Source organism: Euwallacea fornicatus, chromosome 10, assembly GCF_040115645.1.
Source record: "Euwallacea fornicatus isolate EFF26 chromosome 10, ASM4011564v1, whole genome shotgun sequence".
NCBI lineage: Eukaryota > Metazoa > Arthropoda > Insecta > Coleoptera > Curculionidae > Euwallacea > Euwallacea fornicatus.
Genome location: NC_089550.1, coordinates 2,765,292 through 2,784,536, shown reverse-complemented (window position 1 = coordinate 2,784,536; position 19,245 = coordinate 2,765,292). Strand labels below are relative to the sequence as shown.

The 19,245-nt window shown below is 35.7% G+C and overlaps 5 protein-coding genes across 13 annotated transcripts; 2 read left to right on the top strand and 3 right to left on the bottom strand.

Annotated features, from left to right (window-relative positions):
• Window positions 1-205: 205 nt before the first annotated feature.
• On the bottom strand, window positions 206-1,333 carry mtTFB1 (mitochondrial transcription factor B1). The gene has a single exon (XM_066286558.1). It carries the CDS (start codon window positions 1,331-1,333, stop codon window positions 287-289), a length of 1,047 nt encoding a protein of 348 aa, XP_066142655.1. The 3' UTR covers window positions 206-286.
• Window positions 1,330-1,715, bottom strand: Ccdc56 (Coiled-coil domain containing 56). Its single transcript, XM_066286572.1, has one exon. The coding sequence runs from the start codon at window positions 1,591-1,593 to the stop codon at window positions 1,330-1,332; it is 264 nt and encodes an 87-aa protein (XP_066142669.1). The 5' UTR covers window positions 1,594-1,715.
• Window positions 1,716-1,995: 280 nt separating this feature from the next.
• LOC136341504 (mannosylglucosyl-3-phosphoglycerate phosphatase) lies at window positions 1,996-8,872 on the top strand. Of its 8 annotated transcripts, none has more exons than XM_066286546.1 (12): window positions 1,996-2,311; window positions 2,715-2,843; window positions 4,009-4,237; window positions 4,321-4,407; window positions 4,466-4,731; window positions 5,164-5,464; window positions 5,554-5,657; window positions 5,719-5,878; window positions 6,046-6,296; window positions 6,344-6,471; window positions 6,530-6,737; window positions 6,922-8,872. In XM_066286546.1, exons 2-12 carry the CDS (start codon window positions 2,718-2,720, stop codon window positions 7,021-7,023), a joined length of 1,962 nt encoding a protein of 653 aa, XP_066142643.1. In that variant the 5' UTR covers window positions 1,996-2,311; window positions 2,715-2,717; the 3' UTR covers window positions 7,024-8,872. The 8 variants fall into 8 exon arrangements, with proteins under 8 accessions (XP_066142643.1, XP_066142647.1, XP_066142640.1 ...); XM_066286543.1 differs by lacking the exon at window positions 1,996-2,311 and adding an exon at window positions 2,354-2,555; XM_066286545.1 differs by lacking the exon at window positions 1,996-2,311 and adding an exon at window positions 2,356-2,555 and having other exon boundaries at window positions 6,937-8,872.
• A 180-nt stretch (window positions 8,873-9,052) lies between these two features.
• Not11 (CCR4-NOT transcription complex subunit 11) lies at window positions 9,053-11,077 on the bottom strand. Its single transcript, XM_066286555.1, has 9 exons — window positions 10,910-11,077; window positions 10,755-10,846; window positions 10,427-10,698; window positions 10,203-10,375; window positions 10,028-10,154; window positions 9,769-9,978; window positions 9,570-9,709; window positions 9,347-9,512; window positions 9,053-9,286 (listed from the first exon to the last, which is right to left on the bottom strand). Exons 1-9 carry the CDS (start codon window positions 10,945-10,947, stop codon window positions 9,134-9,136), a joined length of 1,371 nt encoding a protein of 456 aa, XP_066142652.1. The 5' UTR covers window positions 10,948-11,077; the 3' UTR covers window positions 9,053-9,133.
• A 158-nt stretch (window positions 11,078-11,235) lies between these two features.
• Window positions 11,236-18,494, top strand: Klp98A (kinesin-like protein 98A). Of its 2 annotated transcripts, XM_066286541.1 has the most exons (19): window positions 11,236-11,445; window positions 11,507-11,576; window positions 12,782-13,000; window positions 13,058-13,314; window positions 13,367-13,496; window positions 13,553-14,038; window positions 14,089-14,265; window positions 14,389-14,449; window positions 14,551-14,839; window positions 14,895-15,087; window positions 15,140-15,277; window positions 15,332-15,466; window positions 15,654-15,770; window positions 15,827-16,056; window positions 16,107-16,545; window positions 16,779-16,940; window positions 16,996-17,062; window positions 17,121-17,299; window positions 17,360-18,494. In XM_066286541.1, exons 1-19 carry the CDS (start codon window positions 11,399-11,401, stop codon window positions 17,588-17,590), a joined length of 3,627 nt encoding a protein of 1,208 aa, XP_066142638.1. In that variant the 5' UTR covers window positions 11,236-11,398; the 3' UTR covers window positions 17,591-18,494. The 2 variants fall into 2 exon arrangements, with proteins under 2 accessions (XP_066142638.1, XP_066142639.1); XM_066286542.1 differs by lacking the exon at window positions 15,332-15,466.
• The last annotated feature ends 751 nt before the right edge of the window (window positions 18,495-19,245 follow it).

Below are 19,245 nucleotides of genomic sequence, written 5' to 3'. Positions count from 1 at the left end.
AACATTGAATAAATATGGTCGGTCAATTTCGTGTGTCTTTTTAAAAACATCATAAAATAACAAAGATAGTTAATCAACTGGGCAATTTTGTATTTGAAATTTGTTAATAATAACAATTAAAATATTAATTCAAAAACTGTAGGAAATGAAATGTATTTAAGCAACATAAACCTCTGTTTTTTACTACCAGAAACTGCAACTAAGATTCTTCTAAAAACCTTTATTAAATAATATATCCACAAGTTTCTTTGAAACAAAACAATTGCGGCAAAACTACAAAAAGAAACTAATCAACAATTGTCCTTTTAACAGAACTCTCAAACTTCTGCAAATACTCCTCGCGCTGCACTTTTGGCATTCTAAAATTGAACTCCTCTAACTGTGGATATTCTTCACATAGCAATTTATAGGCATAACAAATATGAACAAAATCTTCATTAGTCAACTGAAAAGATCTTGTGGTTGGATCTATTTCTGCCAAAACTATCATCTTTTTAGTGAGCTCTTCAGCAACACAATCTGGAAACAATCTCATGATGCTCTTTTCACTATACTTTTGCCTCATGTTGAACATAGTTCTCACCACCTTCTCCACCATAGAAAAAGGGATGTCAACCAAAGGATGTCTTAAAGGCCATAAAGTGACTACAGCAACATCAACATCTGGTTTTGGGACAAAGGCTGTACCAGGAATAGTGAATTTGTAATGGACATCGCACCACATTTGGCACATAACTGAGAGGCGGCAACGTTGCTTATCACCAGGAGGGGCAATCATCCTTTCTCCCACTTCTTTTTGAAAAGTTAGAGTCATTGGAGTTCGCCCATAACTCCATGCAGAGGATTTTTGAGACACTGCTTCCAGCCACCTGATAATTAAATGAGTGGAGACACTAAATGGCAAGTTTCCAATTAGATGTATTGGGGGTGAAGAGTAGTCCCATTCTCGCTTTGGAGCTCCTTCAAAGGTTTTCTCCAAATTATGATGCATAATATCCCCAATATCAATTTGCATATCTATATCTTCCTTGCAAGATTCTCTCAAAAGCTCTAAGGCCGGCACAAAACGAGGATCTTTTTCAATAACAATTAATCTTTTGGGTTGCTTCTTTAAAATGGAACGAGTAATACTTCCAGGACCTGGCCCCACCTCACAGATATGATGGTTAGTGATGTTCCCAGCTGCACGTACAATCTTATCAGTCAATCTCTCATCCATAAGAAAGTTCTGAGACAACTGCTTAATAGCCCTAAGCCTATACATCTTAATTAAATCTCTTATACTAGGCAGGGGAGGTAACCTCGCCCCACTCACTCGAAGAGCAGTGCTCATGCTTTGTTACTTGGCTGTTCAATAATCTTTACAGGCTCTTCAAAATCATCCAAAAAGGTCTCTTGCTTTACCGCGTAGATAGTATAACCGTAGATGGCGACCACGAGCCCCCCAAGAATGCAACCGGTGATAATGTTGTTTCTTCTCATGCGTTTCAAACGCGATACCCTTTCCTGGTTTTCTTTGTTGATGCGTTGGATGAATTCCCGGTCGCTGAAGCTCAGTTTGTCCAGATCGACTTTCGGCATACGTCCAGACATTGTATGTTTGTATTTTTTTGGGGATGAATTTCTTTACAAAAATGTTATTTAGGTTTATGATGGCTCCATCGAACAGACCTATTTTTCAATATCTGTCTAATTCTGTCATTTTCTTTTGTAGTTGACAAATGAATATATCTTGTGCCCACCTGATTGTTTCCTCTCTCTTTCTTGATTATTCAGTTGCTATAATATTCAAAGAGGACAGACACATAACATAAAGACTGTTTAACTAATTATGTTATGAAATAACGGAAATTCGCTCCGGTAGCTTAGAATTTGGCATTTGTCTCTTTTTAATCGCATGCATTACGCAAAGACAGTCGCTGAAATGTAGGTACTCGGAATTAACAAGCTTAATGCGGAAGTTTCGGAGCTTCTCATTGGCCGGTGGTTTTGGACATTTTCATTCATAAATAATAAACGTCCTTCGCCCTCGTCCTTGCACCCCGTATCCCTTTAAAAATTCCAAAGGCACTTTCCACTGGAAAATCATTAAATCACCGTCGTTGTGTAATAATTAGCATATTGACCTTTACAGCGAACGAGTTTGTCTTTCGATTCAATTTTACACAAGCTTTGTGTAAATGGATCAATACTGTTGTACTTGCAAGGGTTGAAAGACCTAAGCCATCACCGGGAAGGGCGGTTTTTGGGGTGTCTTTTTATTGTCATCGCACATTTCTTTAATATTACATCTCACCAATACCCCGTTTATGTAAGTAAACTGTCTAATCATGTGCTCAATATATTTTTAAGTCCTTCAGATCTTAGTCCAAAGTACCAAGTATGGTAAGAATTAACAAATCGTTGTTATAAACATTGAGTTTGGTGCATATAGCATGTGCGATAGATCTCCCTTTACAATCTTTTTCTAATACTCTTCATATTACATTGAATCTAGACTGATTGCAACAATGAAAAGTGTGCTTAAAATCAGCCAAAAATTTGTCTTTTTTCAAGTAAGTAAAGGCATCTCTATGCATCAAAAAGGAGTTTGGTCTTCTTATCGCTTCATCACAACACTGTCATAAAAATCTCATTGTCTAATGTAAAACTTCCGTTTTTTTCACTATTTACATCATTGCTTTAATGAAATGATTTCCTTCCTATATGTTCAGACAATGGCAAGTTTCACTGCTCAAGCAGCATTACGAGCGCGTTGGAGCTCCCTCGTGGAAGACCACTCCATAGAAGTGCCTGCAGAAGTAACGAGCAAAGTGACCAGCGTTGTGGGCTGGCTCAAACAGGTTATTATATCAATGTTAGTCACTTGCTTGTAGTCCTAGATGCTTTTTTAGTGGCAGAAACGTGCATTTGCAAGCATCAGTGTATTTTTTTAAGAATAACAGTGTAAAGGTATTGAGTTCACTATGTGGGACTTTCATCAAATATTTCTTGGCTCGTCCGCCCACTATGCACACCTGTGTCCCCCAGCAAAAAATAAACGTGTCTGTGCTTTTAATTAAGACATTGTTATTCGGTTTTGAATTTCTAATTAGACTATAACACATCAGTCATTTGCAGAGATAACTCAGAAAGTGGAGCGAATGTGCCTTGCCTGCTATTAGAGTGTTTTTGTTGAGATTCAAAAGTGAGTAACCAAGTGGTTTGAAATTTTTGGAAGAAAATTACTATTTTGAAACGATTTTTTGATAGAATTTAACATGTTTTAAAATTTATATCCCAGTATTTAGATAAGTGGACTGTAACCTGGCAAGAAACCGATCGAATCTATTTTGAGTGTAAGTGTCTTGACCCTCAAAAACGTTATTTGTGGCGTTGTCCCCCTTTATATTTATAATGGCACATAATAAAGCTATGAATTTTTAGTTATTAAGAGTCTAAAATAGTTCGTTTTCTAGGCAGCAAGAAATCTACGGGTTATTTATTTTTCTATTTGTGAGTATATAACACCGATTTGATGATGAAATCGTCACTACCAAACCTTCGGTATCTCATCTATAATAGAATTAATTACTACAAAAAACTATTTTCTTATCAAAAAGTATTGAGCGTTTATGAATGGCAGTCTTAAATATGGACACAAATACTGGGGGATCAGCATCTTCACTCCTAGGTCGGCAAATTTCTAATTTGTTCCCAGGCATTTGTTTATGTTTTTGAGTGTTGAATGTATCCGGTCTCACAAGTATTCAAATTGAGATAATCTAAGTTAGACAGCAGAGACAGATACATTTAAGTTCAAAGTCTTTTTGTCTTTAGTGTGAGTATTCAGGTTTCGAAGATTTTCGTTTGATGAGAACCCCCAATTTATTTCAATTCCTGACGTAGATACGCTGTTCTATGTTTTCCATTCAAGTTTTGTCAGTTGTATTGTGAAATTTGATTCTCTATTTTTTGACTAAATCTCTTTGAATAATGAAATTAAAAATGTGTACTCTTCATTGTCAGGCATCTCTCGAGGTACGAGCAGCAGGTCGTCGAGCTGTCAACACCCTAGCAGGTTCGAACATGTCGGACAGCTTAGTCATCCTGCATTTCAACGATATTTATAATGTGGAACCTAGGCAGAGCCCAGAACCGGTGGGCGGGGCCGCCCGCTTCTGTACTGCTATCAAAAGCTTCCAACACCTCAATCCTTTGGTCTTGTTCAGTGGAGATGCGTTTTCCCCCAGCATGCGTAAGTAGCCACCACTTTCATTTGCACATTATCACGAATAATATATCTCATCATCTTATCATCATAGTTTATCTTATTTGTAGTAAGCACCTTCACTAAAGGCGAACAGATGGTTACAGTATTGAACGATATAGGGACCCATTGCGCAGTATTAGGAAACCACGATTTCGGTATTTACGTATATATACTCTTTATTAAAATATCTGGTAATTGATAAAATTATCCTAGATCATGGTTTGGAGGTGCTTTCCCAATGGGTGGCCCAGACGGACTTTCCCTGGTTGATGTCAAATGTGGTGGACAACGAAACAGGACGCCCTCTGGGGGAGGGTAGGATAACACACGTGGTGCATTGGGCGGGACGTCGGATAGGATTGGTCGGTTTGGTGGAAAAGGAGTGGCTAGACACTCTGGCCACCGTTAATCCAGAGGAAGTTACATTCCTGGATTATGTAGAGGCGGGACAGAAGTTAGCTGTGCAACTTAAGCAAGAGGTGAGGAAAACTTCATTTGTTTATTACAGTGAGGATGACTTAGTAGAAGAGCGATAAAATAAACTGAACAAGATATAAACTTTTATAATTTATGAGAGAAATATGTATTCGATACTAATACACATATTTTCATAGACTAAACTAAATCAAATTCACGACAACTTCGACGCAACACGCCCTTTTGTTAAAACCTCTGTCGCCCAACGAGAAGCACTCTTGGTGAATTCATGGCCTACCAATAATAGTTGGCTATTTTAGAGCATATGGAGTGTGCGATCATCTTACTTTATTCTCACTAAATAAAAAGAGACAGAAATAGATTTGCTTTTTCAAGAGGAGTAACTTTTAAAAACATCATAACATGCAGGAAATTGTGTATTTTTTTAAGGTTTCCGCATCACATGTTCCGTAGGATAAAAAAAAAAATTCCAGGGCTGTGATTACGTAATAGCACTCACCCACATGCGCACCCCCAACGACATCAAACTGGCTGAAAATTGCAACGAAATCGACTTGATTCTGGGCGGGCACGATCACGTCTACGAAATTAACATGATACATGACAAGTACCTCATAAAGAGCGGCACTGATTTCCGACAATTCAGCAAAATAACGGTTAATTTCGAGAAAATCAAAAATGGAGGAAAACCTGAGGTTACAGTTGAGGCGGTGGATGTGACGTCGCAGTTTCTTGAGGATACGAAACTCAAGGAGAAGTTGGATAAATACTCCAGTGAGTGAAAATGATTTGAATTTGTTTTTCTAGGAAGACCTAAAGGGTCATACTTTCCGCTTTTTTTTTCATGTTTCCACTTTTATTAGGTGTGGTCCAGTCGAGAATGGACGACGTACTGGCCTGCTTTGCGGTACCTTTGGACGGTAGATTTGCCGCGATTAGAACATCAGAATCGAATTTAGGAAATTGGGTATTCATTCGCAGTTGTATTTTTTGAAATTTCGCTAAGACATTCTCGGTTCTTTCGTTAGGTTTGTGATGTAGTTTTGGCCGCCACAGGGGCGGATTTGGTAATTTTAAACTCAGGCACATTCCGGTCCGATCAAGTCCATCCTGCTGGCGATTTTACAATGCGCGACTTGACCAACATCATTCCAATGAGAGACCCTCTGGTAGTTCTTAAAATTTCAGGTTAGTTTCTAACATTGAAAGCAGAATTATGTATTATTTAATATGGACTGAAGTCAAAATGACGCGGATAAAACACTTCTGTAGTCTGCATTGTTACCAAAAAAAGTCCCATTCAGGTTATTCTTACGAAACATGCTAATATTGAAAATTACATTTTTTTCGCTTAGGACAACAAATATTAGAAGCTTTGGAAAATGCTGTTTGTATGTATCCCAAACTAGAGGGCCGATTTCCACAAGTAGCAGGGGTGAGCTTTGCTTTTAATCCCAGCAAATCACCTGGGAAAAGGGTGGAACCGAATTTTGTTAGAATAGGGGATGAATATCTAAAGCTCGATCAGCACTATCGGCTAGCTACTAAGAATTACTTGCATAGTGGTTGTGATGGGTATACAATGTTCAGAGATGCAGAAGTTTTGGTAGGTTTTTGTTTCTTCAATTTCGAATTTCTCATTTAAATTTTTAGGTGTTTGAGGGGGAGTGTCCGGAATTAGGGATGGCTATCCAAAACCACTTTCAGGCTATTAATATGAGGCTAGGAAAAACGAAAAAACAATCCAAACATAGACAGTCATTAGTAACTTTATCCAGACGGTAATTTCTCTATTAGCCCTATCTCACTTTTTTGGCAATTTGAACCTTTTTTTTTCAGACACAGTTTGGTGAAAATGCTAGACTGTAGTGAACTAGATGGCCCCCCACCATTGCGCAGGGCCAGTACCATTGAAACTCCTTCTCACAACAACTTTCATCACTCAACAAAACTGACTAGAAGAGCGTCTTTGGACGACTTGGAACAAGAAACTTGTCAATTAATCCCTAAGATAGATCAAAGAATTATTGTGATAAACAACGAAGAGGTAAACGAGAATAATATGTGATTGTGATTGCCTGTTTTTTTTTAATTTTTTTTTTAATGTTTGTTTTATCTAATATTTTTACTTGCTTTTGTAGTTTTTGTTATTTTACATCAGTATTGCTTTAATTTTATTAATAAAGTTTAACCCTTTGATTTTAATAATATCATTATTTTACCTTTTAAAGGTTGCTTCTTTGCAGAAATTCCTCGAATTAATGCTACAACGACAGAGATTCGAGCAGGACTCAGTTATAGAAGAAGTGGACGAATGTTCTCCGCAAAATTAAGTTTTTGTTAAATCAGTTTAGCTAAGTACAAAAGCAGTATTTAAACACGCGTCAATTCTGTACAAAGAGCCTTATTAGGTACTTATAAAATATTCTTATCCTTGTATAGATGCTTTGACTGGTTTTATTGGATTTTAATCAGCGCAAAATAGATATTAATGATATAGTCAGAGTTCTTTCAGCTATTGTGTCCGACAGCATACCAGTGAAATGGATTTAAAGTGCCTGGTATCTCGTCAGTGTAAGTGTGGCAATCTTTTGTACCTATACTACATATATACGTACAGGGTGTCCCTGAAATGACTACAACGCTTGACTAAAATATAAAGTATATCTAACGTTGCATCTTTTTACGGCTATAGGGCATCAAATTTCTAAAATGAATATCGTTTTTTTAACACTGTTTTTGCAACAATGATAAATTGCTAGGTATCGTAAATAATTTTATAGAGGGACTGGATGCCTGGCGAATATTTTAAAGTGACAAAAAAGTTTCAAAATAAAGTAAGCTTGTGACAGAGCAAACATTAAAGTCACATGTACAGGAGGTAACAAAAATACAAACTTTTATTTACGAAACACGAGCCATTTTTAATATTTTCACGCGTTAAAAAAATATCTCTCCAGTTAAAATCCGACAATTTATGTAGTTACTCTTAGTTAGAAAATTAGTGAAAATCGATAATAATGTTTAGTAGTTATTTCGAAAAAATGGTATTAATTTTGGGCAAACGTTGTACAGTTATTTTAAAGGCACCTTGTACATAGTAACTAATTCATTAAAGTTTCTAGTTTAATTATATAATAGATAAAAGGGTCCATACAAAATAGGTTCAATTCAGAAATTTAGAGGCGCCTCTGAAGTCGATTAACTCGCTTTAATCTTGTGAGATAACTCTTATTTTATTGGGACGCCATTGAGAATCGGCGATTTTGAAATCAAGAATAACTTTTCTAAACACTTCAAAATATAAGAAAATAAATTTTATTTTATTTTCAAAACTCTAGGTCATTTCTAATGGGCTGTTGTAGTAGACGATGTTTCAAGGTGTCATTAAAAGTATTTTGTTACGCCGTCAGAACATATGGATTGAACTAAAATTCTTGAACTATTAGAATTATCGGTAAACAGATATTATTTAATTAACCAAATGCAGTGATGATTCTTAGTAGGCAGGAGGTTTGTAGCATTAGGACGAGGCACAGCTCACCTTGTCAGATTTCAAAATATTTACAAAATTATTGATTTTATTGTATACCGCAAAGAACTTAGATTTCAAGTTTAAACCCGGCTGAAAGGTCTTGTTTTAGTACACAACTAAGAATTGCGATTTTTCGATTTATGACTACTTAAAATATGAGAGTTTTGTTCACATTCAAAAGATCGTTGAATATGGCTTTAATACATAATCGTTTTAAGTCCAGAAACATCTCGAATGGGGTTCTTGCAATGGCACGATTATTAAGTTTTGTTCCAAAATTTTAAGGCAATGTCTTGCTTTCTAGTAATCCCCGAAATTAGTTTAAACACAATTTGTGTTAAATCTCAAAATGCAATGGCGTCTATAAGTGTTATTATATTCAAACAAAACCATTATAGCTTTATTTTTGACGTTATCTTTGCTCTCTTTCACAAAATTTCTATTTCCTCCATATTTTAAGCTAACGTCTTAAATTTCTCTGTATAAGCTACCCAATGCCGACTCTATATTAAGCAATGATCAAGATGAATTTTGCTTAATCTTCTTCACTTCTTTATCGTGAAATTTTATATATGAGTATTGTAAAAAAGTTCCTTGAACAAAATTGGTTCTGAATATGAGCTAGATTATAAATAATTAGAATCGTGCATATGTTTTTTATTTACTATAAATTGTGTTAACTAAATGACTTTTTATTTAACTAAAGGAAGAGTTTTCATAAATGGCTAGATAGGGAAAATTTACAAAGGGTGATTGGAATATCAGTCATAAACCCTCAACCTCTGCAGTAATACAGAAGTGGTTAAAAATGTTGATCCAAAGCAGTCTTATATGAACAATGTTGTATTTTATCATTGAAAGAATACAGTATTAAAATCGCTTAAAAACAACATAAATACATAAAAAATTTAACCATCCGATTTGGTCTTACTGTTAGAAGTGGGTGATGATAACAAACCCAACTCGCCAGATTCCAGCTGTTTAAGCAACCTGAATAAAGCTGCCGCCTCCCTTATTCGACTGAACTCGATACAAAACGCTTGTACTTCTATAAATAACTCCTAAAATTGGTCAGAATTAACCAGGAAAAATTGCCAAAAATGGTATTAAAATTGTGTTACTTGAACGTTAATAATTTTATTGCGAATTAAGGATTGCAGAAACACGCATACCAGCCTCACGAGTCTGTTCTGCATGTATCTGTCCTTTATTGTTTCGCAAGTCGATATGCAATTGGAAATGTAGAGATGGACGAATTCTGTAGGGAGATCTACAGTCGTCGTCAGTCTTGAAGAATAAGAATGTTAATTCTGTAATTTAAGAAATGAATGAGGAATATTTTACCTATTGACCACCTCCATTGAATGCAAGGACATCTCCATATTCACCAAAACACTGAAATATTCGGTTATCTGTTTGGATTGCATGAGTTTTAGTAACACTTCAATAGCAATTAGCGGGTTATTTTCGACCAATTCTGGTAGCTAAAATACTTAATTTTCGTAAAAAATCATGATCATTATCATTTAAAATAGCCAGCCACCTTAGATGGAGTTAAACCAATGTGGTATACCAATTTAGGTTCTTTTTCTAGCTCACCCAGCAATTGTTGCTGTTGAGGAAGTGAGAGGGCAGATTTATAAGCTTTATTCATTAGCTGTCTTGCTTCATAGCCCGCAACATCAGGTACGCACATGGTAGCATCATAGAACACCAAGTGCTCCTTAGGATTTGTAAGATTCAACCACACTAACTATAAATTAATTTGCTCGAAATTAAACCTTTATTAAAGTGTTTTTTACCTCATCTTGGCAATTTAATAGTGGCGGGGCTAGAGTTACAAATTCCGGTTTATAGACGCGATTTATTGGGGCATTTTCCCCTGTGGCTAGTTTACTTACAATCTCCCTTAACGGCGTTTCTGGAAGCCTGTATTTAATAAGTTATAATTGCTCTCTAATTACCATAGAGGCTTACTCTTTATTAGCCGTTTTGTCTGGTAAAGAAAAAATTACAGGAATTCCCGATTTGCTAGTCATAGGCAGCTCTAACTGTTTTTCTGCTAATGATAATCGCAGAGCGCTCAAATCAACACTATTTTTTGGAGGTGTGTCTGAGTTTATGACTTGATAGGCAGTTCTTTTAAGGAGCTATAAAGGCATAATTTAGTTAACAGTTTATCTTAAGCAAATTAGACTCACAACATCCTTAGGCACATCAGATATTAACTGAATTATAAAGTGCTTTTCAACATCACCCAGTCTGGGTAATTGGCCAGCATATTCCAATTTTGGAGCTCCTACTGTACTATGTTGTTCGGGAGGAAACAAAATATGAATAAACACATTGCCAAATGGGTTGTTAACTAAACTTTCTCCCCTATACAATTCATGAAGAACAGTAATGGCGGCCAATCGCTGCTCTTTTTCGGGAAGTAGGTCATTTTGTAATAACATCACTAGGCAAGTAGCCACTGCAAAAGCAGTTAACATTTGTAGGATTTGAGTTAAAAAGAATGTGCCCACATACCCTGAAAGTGGTCCGATTTGTCGAATTTCTTGTTTACATCATTTGCTAGGGCTTCGAGAGTGTGGGTTTTCACACTTGGGGGATCCAAAATGCTTTAAGAGATTGTGGTTGCAAAATTTTTATGGTTTTAAATTGTGGAGACTGGGATTACTTACTCGAATAAGAGGTTGCATTGGTCTACAGTGAGCCCCATTGGAAATTGCGAGTTAAATAATAAAAATCAGGAAAAACATGTTTGTGTAATAGAAAATTCGAGTTTTTCAAATAACAAATTTAGTACCAGAAAATTAAAACCTAACCTAAGAAAATTAGATGTTTTAGATTTTCTACTAAGTATGCAACATGCAATACGCATGTGGGTTGTGTCTGAAAATTCAATCTCTCATTCAGGTGATCATGTTGAACAAGGACGCAAGGACTTTCAGTGACATGTTGAGAATATGCCAAATTGACATTTATTACTAGTCATGACGCACAACGTCACGCATTATTGTTTTTGTTCATCCGCTGCACCACAACATCACATCCCAAGGTGAAAATCACAGACGATTTTAACAAATATTTTTCATAAATAAAGCAAGGAAAATGTTAAATTCCTCAATAATGTTGTTTGAATAAGTGATAATTCAGTTAATTTCACAAAAATGGCATCGGTGAAAGTGGCCGTCCGTGTGAGGCCCTTCAACCGAAGGTAGAAATCGCATGCATGAGTGAACCAGCATTTTTCTCATGTATTTTAATTTATTTTTTAGAGAAACGGATATGAATGCACAGCGAATTATTCAAATGGATGGCAAGAAAACGAGTATATTGAACTGCAAGGTGGGTCTTTGTTGGCTGGTTAGCTAATGTTAAATGTAGGGCAAAGTTTTGGCAGGCGCTCTTGTGCAGTTTCTAGCAACATATCTGTAGCTGTAGTTTGTGGTTTGATCCAAAGTTTCATATACAAAACAGCCATAAATAAAGTAAATGTTTAGATACTTTAAGGGAAATCAAATTAAGTGAATGTAAGAAGTAAATGGAGCACTCATTAGGTACATTTAACTGGTTGATGCTCAGATTAAGATTGTAGAGGCAAAAATAAAATCAAATTATTATGTATTATAAGAGAATTCTTCTTCCAACTACTGCAGAGCAGTATGGCCTTTATTAAGTAAGCATAAACATATCAAAAAAGGAAAAATAGAAACATTTTAGTGTCACTGAATAAATTTTGTAATTTTTTTCCATAAGTAGTCCTTTTATATCTATAATTTCGAACTCAATGTTTCCATCTTTAAACATAAATTAAATAGCTTAAGAAACAAATCCAGTTGTCCTATACAGGATGTTCCCTAAACAAATAGTAAAAGTTTAAGAAGATATTCTTCCAGTCAAAACAAGGAAAAAGTTTCTATAAACATAAGTATGAAACAGCTTTATTGCTGAACTCTAGAGTGTTAAAAAAAATAATGCTGGTGTATTCAAAAGGATTCAACAGTTATTTAAAAGAAGATAGAAATAGTGTATTTTATTTGCTGTTAATATTTTAAAATCATATTTGTAAACATTTCAATTAATGAAACAGATAGCTATTTTGACAATAAATCAGAAATAATACCATCTTTACACAGGTAAAATATAGTAATTGTGGTGAAAGCTACTTCATACCCATTATATTTTATTGCCAGCTTGTATTTATATAATCTATTGCCTGTTAATTAGAGATGGCACCAGTATTAATATCAAGGAACTTGTTAAGCTTCTTTCTGTTCATATGTTTCTTTTTTAAGGGGTTTAGGCATAATTTGTTAATGTAACATTTTTGTTTTTAATATCTTAAAAACATAATTCCAACAATTTAATGTGAAGCTAATTATTTCTAGCTACTATTAAGATTTAAGACGTCATTAGGCTAAAAAACTATGTAATACTTTGTTTATTTGTGCTTTTTGAAACAAAGCGCTCATATATTTATTTATTTAACTGAAGTTTAAGTTTTGTCTTCATTTTAATTGGGGGTGGATTTTAATGTTATTTGTCTACAGGCAAACACAAGAGATGAAAACATCAGATATAAAGAATTCACATTCGACCATTCTTATTGGTCTCATGATGATCAATCAGAGACCTTTGCTTCTCAAGAAATGGTATACGAGGACTTGGGCACTGAAGTAGTGGCTTGCGCCTTTGAGGGCTACAACGCCTGCGTCTTTGCTTATGGCCAAACTGGAAGTGGAAAAACCTTTACCATGATGGGCTCACCAGTAAGAAACTTTCCAACAAAATTATTGTATTCCGCACTGCAATAATTCTTACTGTAGGATAATCAAGGTCTGATACCGCGAATATGCAAAGCTTTATTTGAAAGGATGAATGAAAACTCAAAGAGAAGCACTACGCATAAAGTGCAAGTGAGTTATTTAGAGATTTACAAGGAAAGGGTGGCTGACTTGCTCATAAACCAAAAGGAGAACGCTAGTTTGAAGGTTAGAGAGCACCCGAAAAGGGGGCCTTACGTGCAGGGTTTGACTACGCGTTTGGTAGCTAATTATGAGCACATTCAGGAGTGTATGATGAAGTAACACACTTTATTGAATATTCATTTCAGATATTCACTAAGTAATTTTCAGAGGAAATTCACATAGGACTACTGCATCAACTAACATGAATGATGTCAGTAGCCGCAGTCATGCAATTTTTACTATTACATTTGTTCAAGCAAGCTACTGTAATGGAGTCCCCCGTGAAACTGTTTCCAAAGTTAGATTTTTTTTAGTTACTTAAATGTTTTGAGTAACTGAAATGACTCATTTTAGATTCATCTTGTGGATCTTGCTGGAAGTGAAAGAGCTGACACCACAGGGGCCACAGGCCTGAGGCTCAAAGAAGGGGCCCACATCAACAAATCTCTAGTCACTCTAGGCTCCGTTATATCAACTCTTGCTGAACTGTCAACGTCGGACCGTAAAGACCCAAATGGCCAGAGAAAATCCTTTATCCCTTACAGAGACTCAGTCCTGACTTGGCTACTTAAGGACAGTTTAGGAGGCAACTCCAAGACTATAATGATTGCAGCCATTAGTCCTGCAGACTGCAACTATGGGGAGACTTTAAGTACTTTGCGATACGCGAATCGGGCCAAGAATATAATCAATAAGCCGACAATTAACGAAGATCCAAATGTGAAATTGATCAGGGAATTAAGGAATGAGATTAGCAACCTCAAAACATTGATGTTCTGCAAAGAGAAATCAGACCAGAACTTGGCGCAGCAGATTCAAGAGAAGGAAACTAGAGAAAAGGTTAGTTGGCAATATTTGAGGAGATTGCTGACCTTTTTTTTATGATGCAGGAGCTAACAGATGAATGGACTGGAAAATGGATGGCGGCGCAGGAGATTTTGAGAGAGCAGACGGCTTTAGGATTAAGGAAATCGGGGGCTGGAGTGGTGTTGGACTCAGACAGGCCTCACTTGGTGGCCATTGATGATGATCCGCTAAGTACAGGGGTGACACTCTATGATTTAAAGGTTAGTTGGGTTTTCATAATAGCGACGTTGGGATTATGAAATGGTTTAGTTCCGGAAACGACAATTTTGCTTCAGAGGATTGACCAAAGTAATTCATGGAGTAATTGAAATTATTTGTTTTAGGAAGGAACAACAAGCATAGGTTCAGGGAACTCAGAAGTGCAACAAGACATTGTGTTACGGGGTAAGTTGATCAAGAATATTCAATGCCGCATCTTTTACCACCGTCCCTATTCCACAATGTTGTCAGAGATAACTGATTTAGTTATTAATTTTGTTCAATAGGAGCCGGGATGGAGACTGAACATTGTACAATAACCTTCCACAGTGGAACAGCCACATTAATTCCCAAACCCGGAGCGTACATTTTGCTCAACAACCAACAACTAGAATCCCCAGCTAAATTATCTCAAGGTTGCATTATTTTCTTCGGAAAAGCTCATGTTTTCAGATTCAATGACCCTGCTGAAGCTGCTGAGCTCAGGAAAAGTGAAAACACTCACAACTTGGCCAGATTGAGTTTACTCAGTTGGTCCACACCAGATTTGGCGCAATCGATGGAAAATTTACATTCGTGAGTACTTATGTTAATATTGTTTCTTATGCTAAGATTTCAATTAATTTTACAGCGCCGAGGAAGATAAGGTTGAAATGGACTTGCAGAGGGAGCGATTGGAGAGGGAAAAGGAACAGTTTGAAAGAGAGCAGGAGCAGTTTGAGAAGAGCAAAGAGGCATTTGAGATGAGGAAGAAGAGTTTGGAAGAGGCTCAAGCAAAGCTTGCATCAGAGAAGAAGCTAGCGGGAAAGGATTATGCAGAGCAGGTAAATCTACTAATATGTAATATATAGGGATATTATATATAATGATTTGTAGACTAACCAAATGCATAAGAATTGGAGACAACTGACTGAACAACAAAGAGATAGAGAGAAGGACCTGAAAAGAAGAGAGCAAGAGCTAATTCTCCAGAGACAGCAATTGGAATATGAGCGAATGAAAGTTTTGGGGGAGGTAAGTGCTTTCTTTGAGATTTTTGAATAGAGCTAGGAATTATTTTTTGTTTAGATTAATGGAGACTGGGGCACGTTGCAAAAATTGCCCTCAGATTTTCTGTCCATGTTTAGGGACACCTGTAAAATGGTCTCCGCGCATGCAAGTGATATCAGTTTTCCCGATTCTCGATCCAAAGTTTTGTTTCAGGTATTTTTTTGTTTTATTGTTTTGTATTACTAATCCTTAGACATTGATCTAATATTTTTATGAAATATTGGCCTTGACTTGAGAATCTTACTAACCTTCATAATGTAATTATATTTTGTTTTTATCATTCATCCCAAAGATTAATCTTTAAAAGTTTAAAATACAACAAAACGGCTTTTTTTTTCAGGAATTAGCGGCAAAGTCCCAAAATACCCCCTTATCAGACAGTGAAGGTGATAGTTTAATAGAAATATTGAACACTATAAGAGCGCCAGATGTGATACAAAAGCTCGTAAATCACCACGTAATTTTTCCTATTCTCAGAAAAAAATTTTCTGTTAAAAATTATTTCTTTTTAAGCGCAAAGAATTGGCGGAATTGCAAGCAGAACTCAATCGGCGAGTGCAAATACTCTGCGATCGTCAGCAAAGCATAAAGGAAATTGATCAGAAGCTCATAGGAATAGTCAGTGATCAAACAAACTTAAATCTATATGACTTTGAGAAAAATCAAAGTATTTGTGATTTAAGAGACTCATTAGCCAAGAGGACTGAAGAGGAATTGGCGCAAATCGAACAGAAAAAACAAAGGTATGTGTTCCTAACTAGAAAGGTCACATTTAAAAAGCATTTCTTTCCAGCCTCACTTTAAACCTCAAGAAAGTCAACTCAGTAGAACCCCCCACCACGCCTCCTTCCTCAACTGAAGCTACAACCTTAAGCAGTGCCACATATCACACAGCTCCAAACAGTTGTGGTACTCCACTAGAATATGGAAACACCCTCGAGCCTCCAAGTATAGACCCTCTCATGAGCGACAGTGGGGTGGGATTAAGGGCCTTTTCTGTTCGGACTCAGCCTGAGGAAAGTTGTGACGATTTGTCCAGCAATGAAGGGATGATCAGCGATTCCCAATCGACAAGTTCAATAGAGAATCATTCACCCATTTCCAGAAAAAATCGTAGGAAAGATGCAGAGACTTTGAAGCGACTGTCGCATAAAATATCACAGCACAAAGGGACGATTATGCGAAATTTAGATAATCAAGTGCCGAAGGGGCATTTGGATAAGCAAATTATGGTAAGTTTTTCCATAGTTGGTTTTCCTCTCCGTTAAAACACACCTAATGGACAATTTTGGACAATCTATACCTGAGTTTATAAATAGAAAATGCCTTGGAAAATTTTGGACATAAGTAGCATTTCAAAATTGTGGGTCCTCAAAAATTTACTTTAAAATATTACCCTATTTTTATTGATTTCGAGATTGATTAAATTGGATATAAAATCTTTCAAGCTCACATGTCATTTCAGTATCTACAAGAACTTCAACGCCAATACATGGCAATAAAGTACGGATGTTGCTCGTTCTTATCTCCGGCGTTGGAACATCCATTGCAGGATTTGGACAGTCCCAGCCCTATCAAACCTTTACATACTGGATCTACTAGTGCCTTGTATTCTTCTTCAGTCCAAGTAAGAAATTTTTTTAGAAGTGGCATGATTAATTATGCTTATTTGTCTCCCATAGAATCACAATAATAGGTTACCACTATATAACCAATACCTGTATAGGTCAATGCCCTCAATAGCAACTGGTAGGTTCTTGTTTCATATCCAGTAGTTTAGTTTTGTTCTGAATTAAAAATGATCTAGATTTCGACTGTGATTCTATTATCAGTATAACTGATTACTGCCTAAGAGGGGCTGGCAGCAAAACTCATTATGAGTATGAAATTCGGATATTCACAGTGGATGAGAGGTGGTCAGTTTTAAGACGCTACAGCCGATTTAGGGATCTGCACATTGCCATGAAGGCGCGTTACAAAGACAAAGCAAGTTGCCACTTATTCTTTTTTTGTTGTTTTTAGGGAAAAAATAAGGGTTTTCTTTAGGTTTCCTCAATTTCCTTTCCTTCAAAAAAATTTTTTGGCAACACGGAAACTGTGGCTCAATCCCGGAAGCGCCAGCTAGAATTTTATCTCAAACGGCTGATTGACACTTGTAAGTCACTGCCTAGCTGCCCATTGGCTTACGGTGGACCAATCACCAAATCAGCATTAGTCAGTTTTTCGCCGTTTTTCCGTAGGGGATTGTTCGAGAATGGTAAATATGGAACTTCATGATGGCGTCTATAATAGGTTTTTTCTATTCATTTTCCTTCTTTTTTTAATATAGCTTCCTTGCCCAGTTATATTAACATGTTTTCTATACAAAGTGATTCGCAATGCAATTGACACAGTACAGGTGCATGTAGACAAGCTCAAAACAAATCAATTTGTCATATAAATATTTTATTCATGTTTATAACATAAATAAAATATATAAAAAACTATATTTCAGAAATGTCCTAAGATTGAATAGCCAAATTTTGAAAATGTAATTCATTTATTAATATTTTTAGTTGATATAAAACTGAAATGACTAATAGCTCCAGGAGGAGTGGCTTATGGGTGGGTAATTTTTAGAATTTTATTAATTTATAATCCTCTTAATATACAATTAAGGTCTATCATTGTTTTAACCATTTGTAGAATTTCTACAAGTACTGGTTTCTTGTCGAATGTTTTGCAAATTACCCTGTATATTTTAAGTATTATAACAATGATTATTGCAAGTATTACCAAGTCTTTTCTAAAATAGTCAATGAGGGGGTTTAGTGCAATTAACGGTTACCTGAGTAGATGTCCAAATAGTAGTAATATAGTAGATATAAAACTTAAATCAAACAGTTTTTACAAGTCAATAAAGAAATATATGAGACAGTTAATAATGAAATAAACTTAGGTTTTTTAAGACTGTAAAGACATATTGAACGGTGATGTGATAAGTATTGTCTGCAAGACTCGTGTCATTTTTTGCAGTTTTAAAAATGACACAGTGTGAAATATGTTACAGACTGCTAATAACTCTGATTTATTGTTACACTGAGTCAAATTATTTATTATGGAATTTTATATTTGATATATTTAATGAAGTGTGATTGTGAGATTATTATGTTGAATAAAGTAATTTTTATTTTATTGGGAATTTCTTGTTTCATTTTCATAGTTTAGAGGTCACTACATAACTATCTTAAATTGGGAGCATCAGTGTTCTAAAATATTTCAAAAATACGTTTATAGGTGCTATAAGAAATAATTTTATTTTTCATCAAATAAAAAAATAAAACTCCATGCATTATGATGGTTCTCTGACACCTAATAATACTTTTCCATAAAAGTTCATGATCATAATATGAACTCTAAATATTAATTAACTTCACATTTTAAAACGTATTAAAAATGAGTAGCCCAATATTACTGGAGTATTAAGTACTTCAAGTAACTTTTCCAAAAGGTCTGTTTAATGAATTATAATTTGAATTTATCGCTAGACTTCACATTTAACCTCGACCAATCAGAATTTTCTATTTGAAAAACATGGCGCCTCGCGATGCCCTCAGCATCTCGAAATGCTGTATAAAACAGTGAAGAAATTCAAAAAAGACTTACAGCTATATAAAACTGACCAAAAAACATTGGGGAAAATACAAAACCAACAATAAGCACCAAACTTAAAGTTTATCTTATACTAACGAGCCAAAAACGCAGGGTTATTCATTTTGAGACTCGTCACTCTGATAATGCCAATTTCGTACCTTACTTATTCGACTCGAAGATACTCTCCTTGGAAAACACATACTTGAAGGTTTTGGAAACACTACACGACACTCAAGTTTATGCAATTAACCGAAATTTGAACTAAAACGAGTTCAAAAGTAGGAAATAACCGAAGCTTC

Bases quoted from the DNA above. Each gene is read 5' to 3' on its own strand.
- mtTFB1 (XM_066286558.1), bottom strand. From the start codon at position 1,333: ATGAGCACTGCTCTTCGAGTGAGTGGGGCGAGGTTACCTCCCCTGCCT.
- Ccdc56 (XM_066286572.1), bottom strand. From the start codon at position 1,593: ATGTCTGGACGTATGCCGAAAGTCGATCTGGACAAACTGAGCTTCAGC.
- LOC136341504 (XM_066286543.1), top strand. From the start codon at position 2,511: ATGAAAAGTGTGCTTAAAATCAGCCAAAAATTTGTCTTTTTTCAA. The intron at 6,297-6,343 runs GTAGGTTTTTGT...TTAAATTTTTAG, and splicing joins TCAGAGATGCAGAAGTTTTG to GTGTTTGAGGGGGAGTGTCC. The intron at 6,738-6,921 runs GTAAACGAGAAT...TACCTTTTAAAG, and splicing joins TTGTGATAAACAACGAAGAG to GTTGCTTCTTTGCAGAAATT.
- Not11 (XM_066286555.1), bottom strand. From the start codon at position 10,947: ATGGGGCTCACTGTAGACCAATGCAACCTCTTATTCGA. The intron at 9,710-9,768 runs GTGGCTGGCTAT...TAAGTATTTTAG, and splicing joins TTGGTTTAACTCCATCTAAG to CTACCAGAATTGGTCGAAAA. The intron at 9,287-9,346 runs GTAACACAATTT...GACCAATTTTAG, and splicing joins ATAAAATTATTAACGTTCAA to GAGTTATTTATAGAAGTACA.
- Klp98A (XM_066286541.1), top strand. From the start codon at position 11,399: ATGGCATCGGTGAAAGTGGCCGTCCGTGTGAGGCCCTTCAACCGAAG. The intron at 11,577-12,781 runs GTGGGTCTTTGT...ATTTGTCTACAG, and splicing joins CGAGTATATTGAACTGCAAG to GCAAACACAAGAGATGAAAA. The intron at 17,300-17,359 runs GCAAGTTGCCAC...GGTTTTCTTTAG, and splicing joins AGGCGCGTTACAAAGACAAA to GTTTCCTCAATTTCCTTTCC.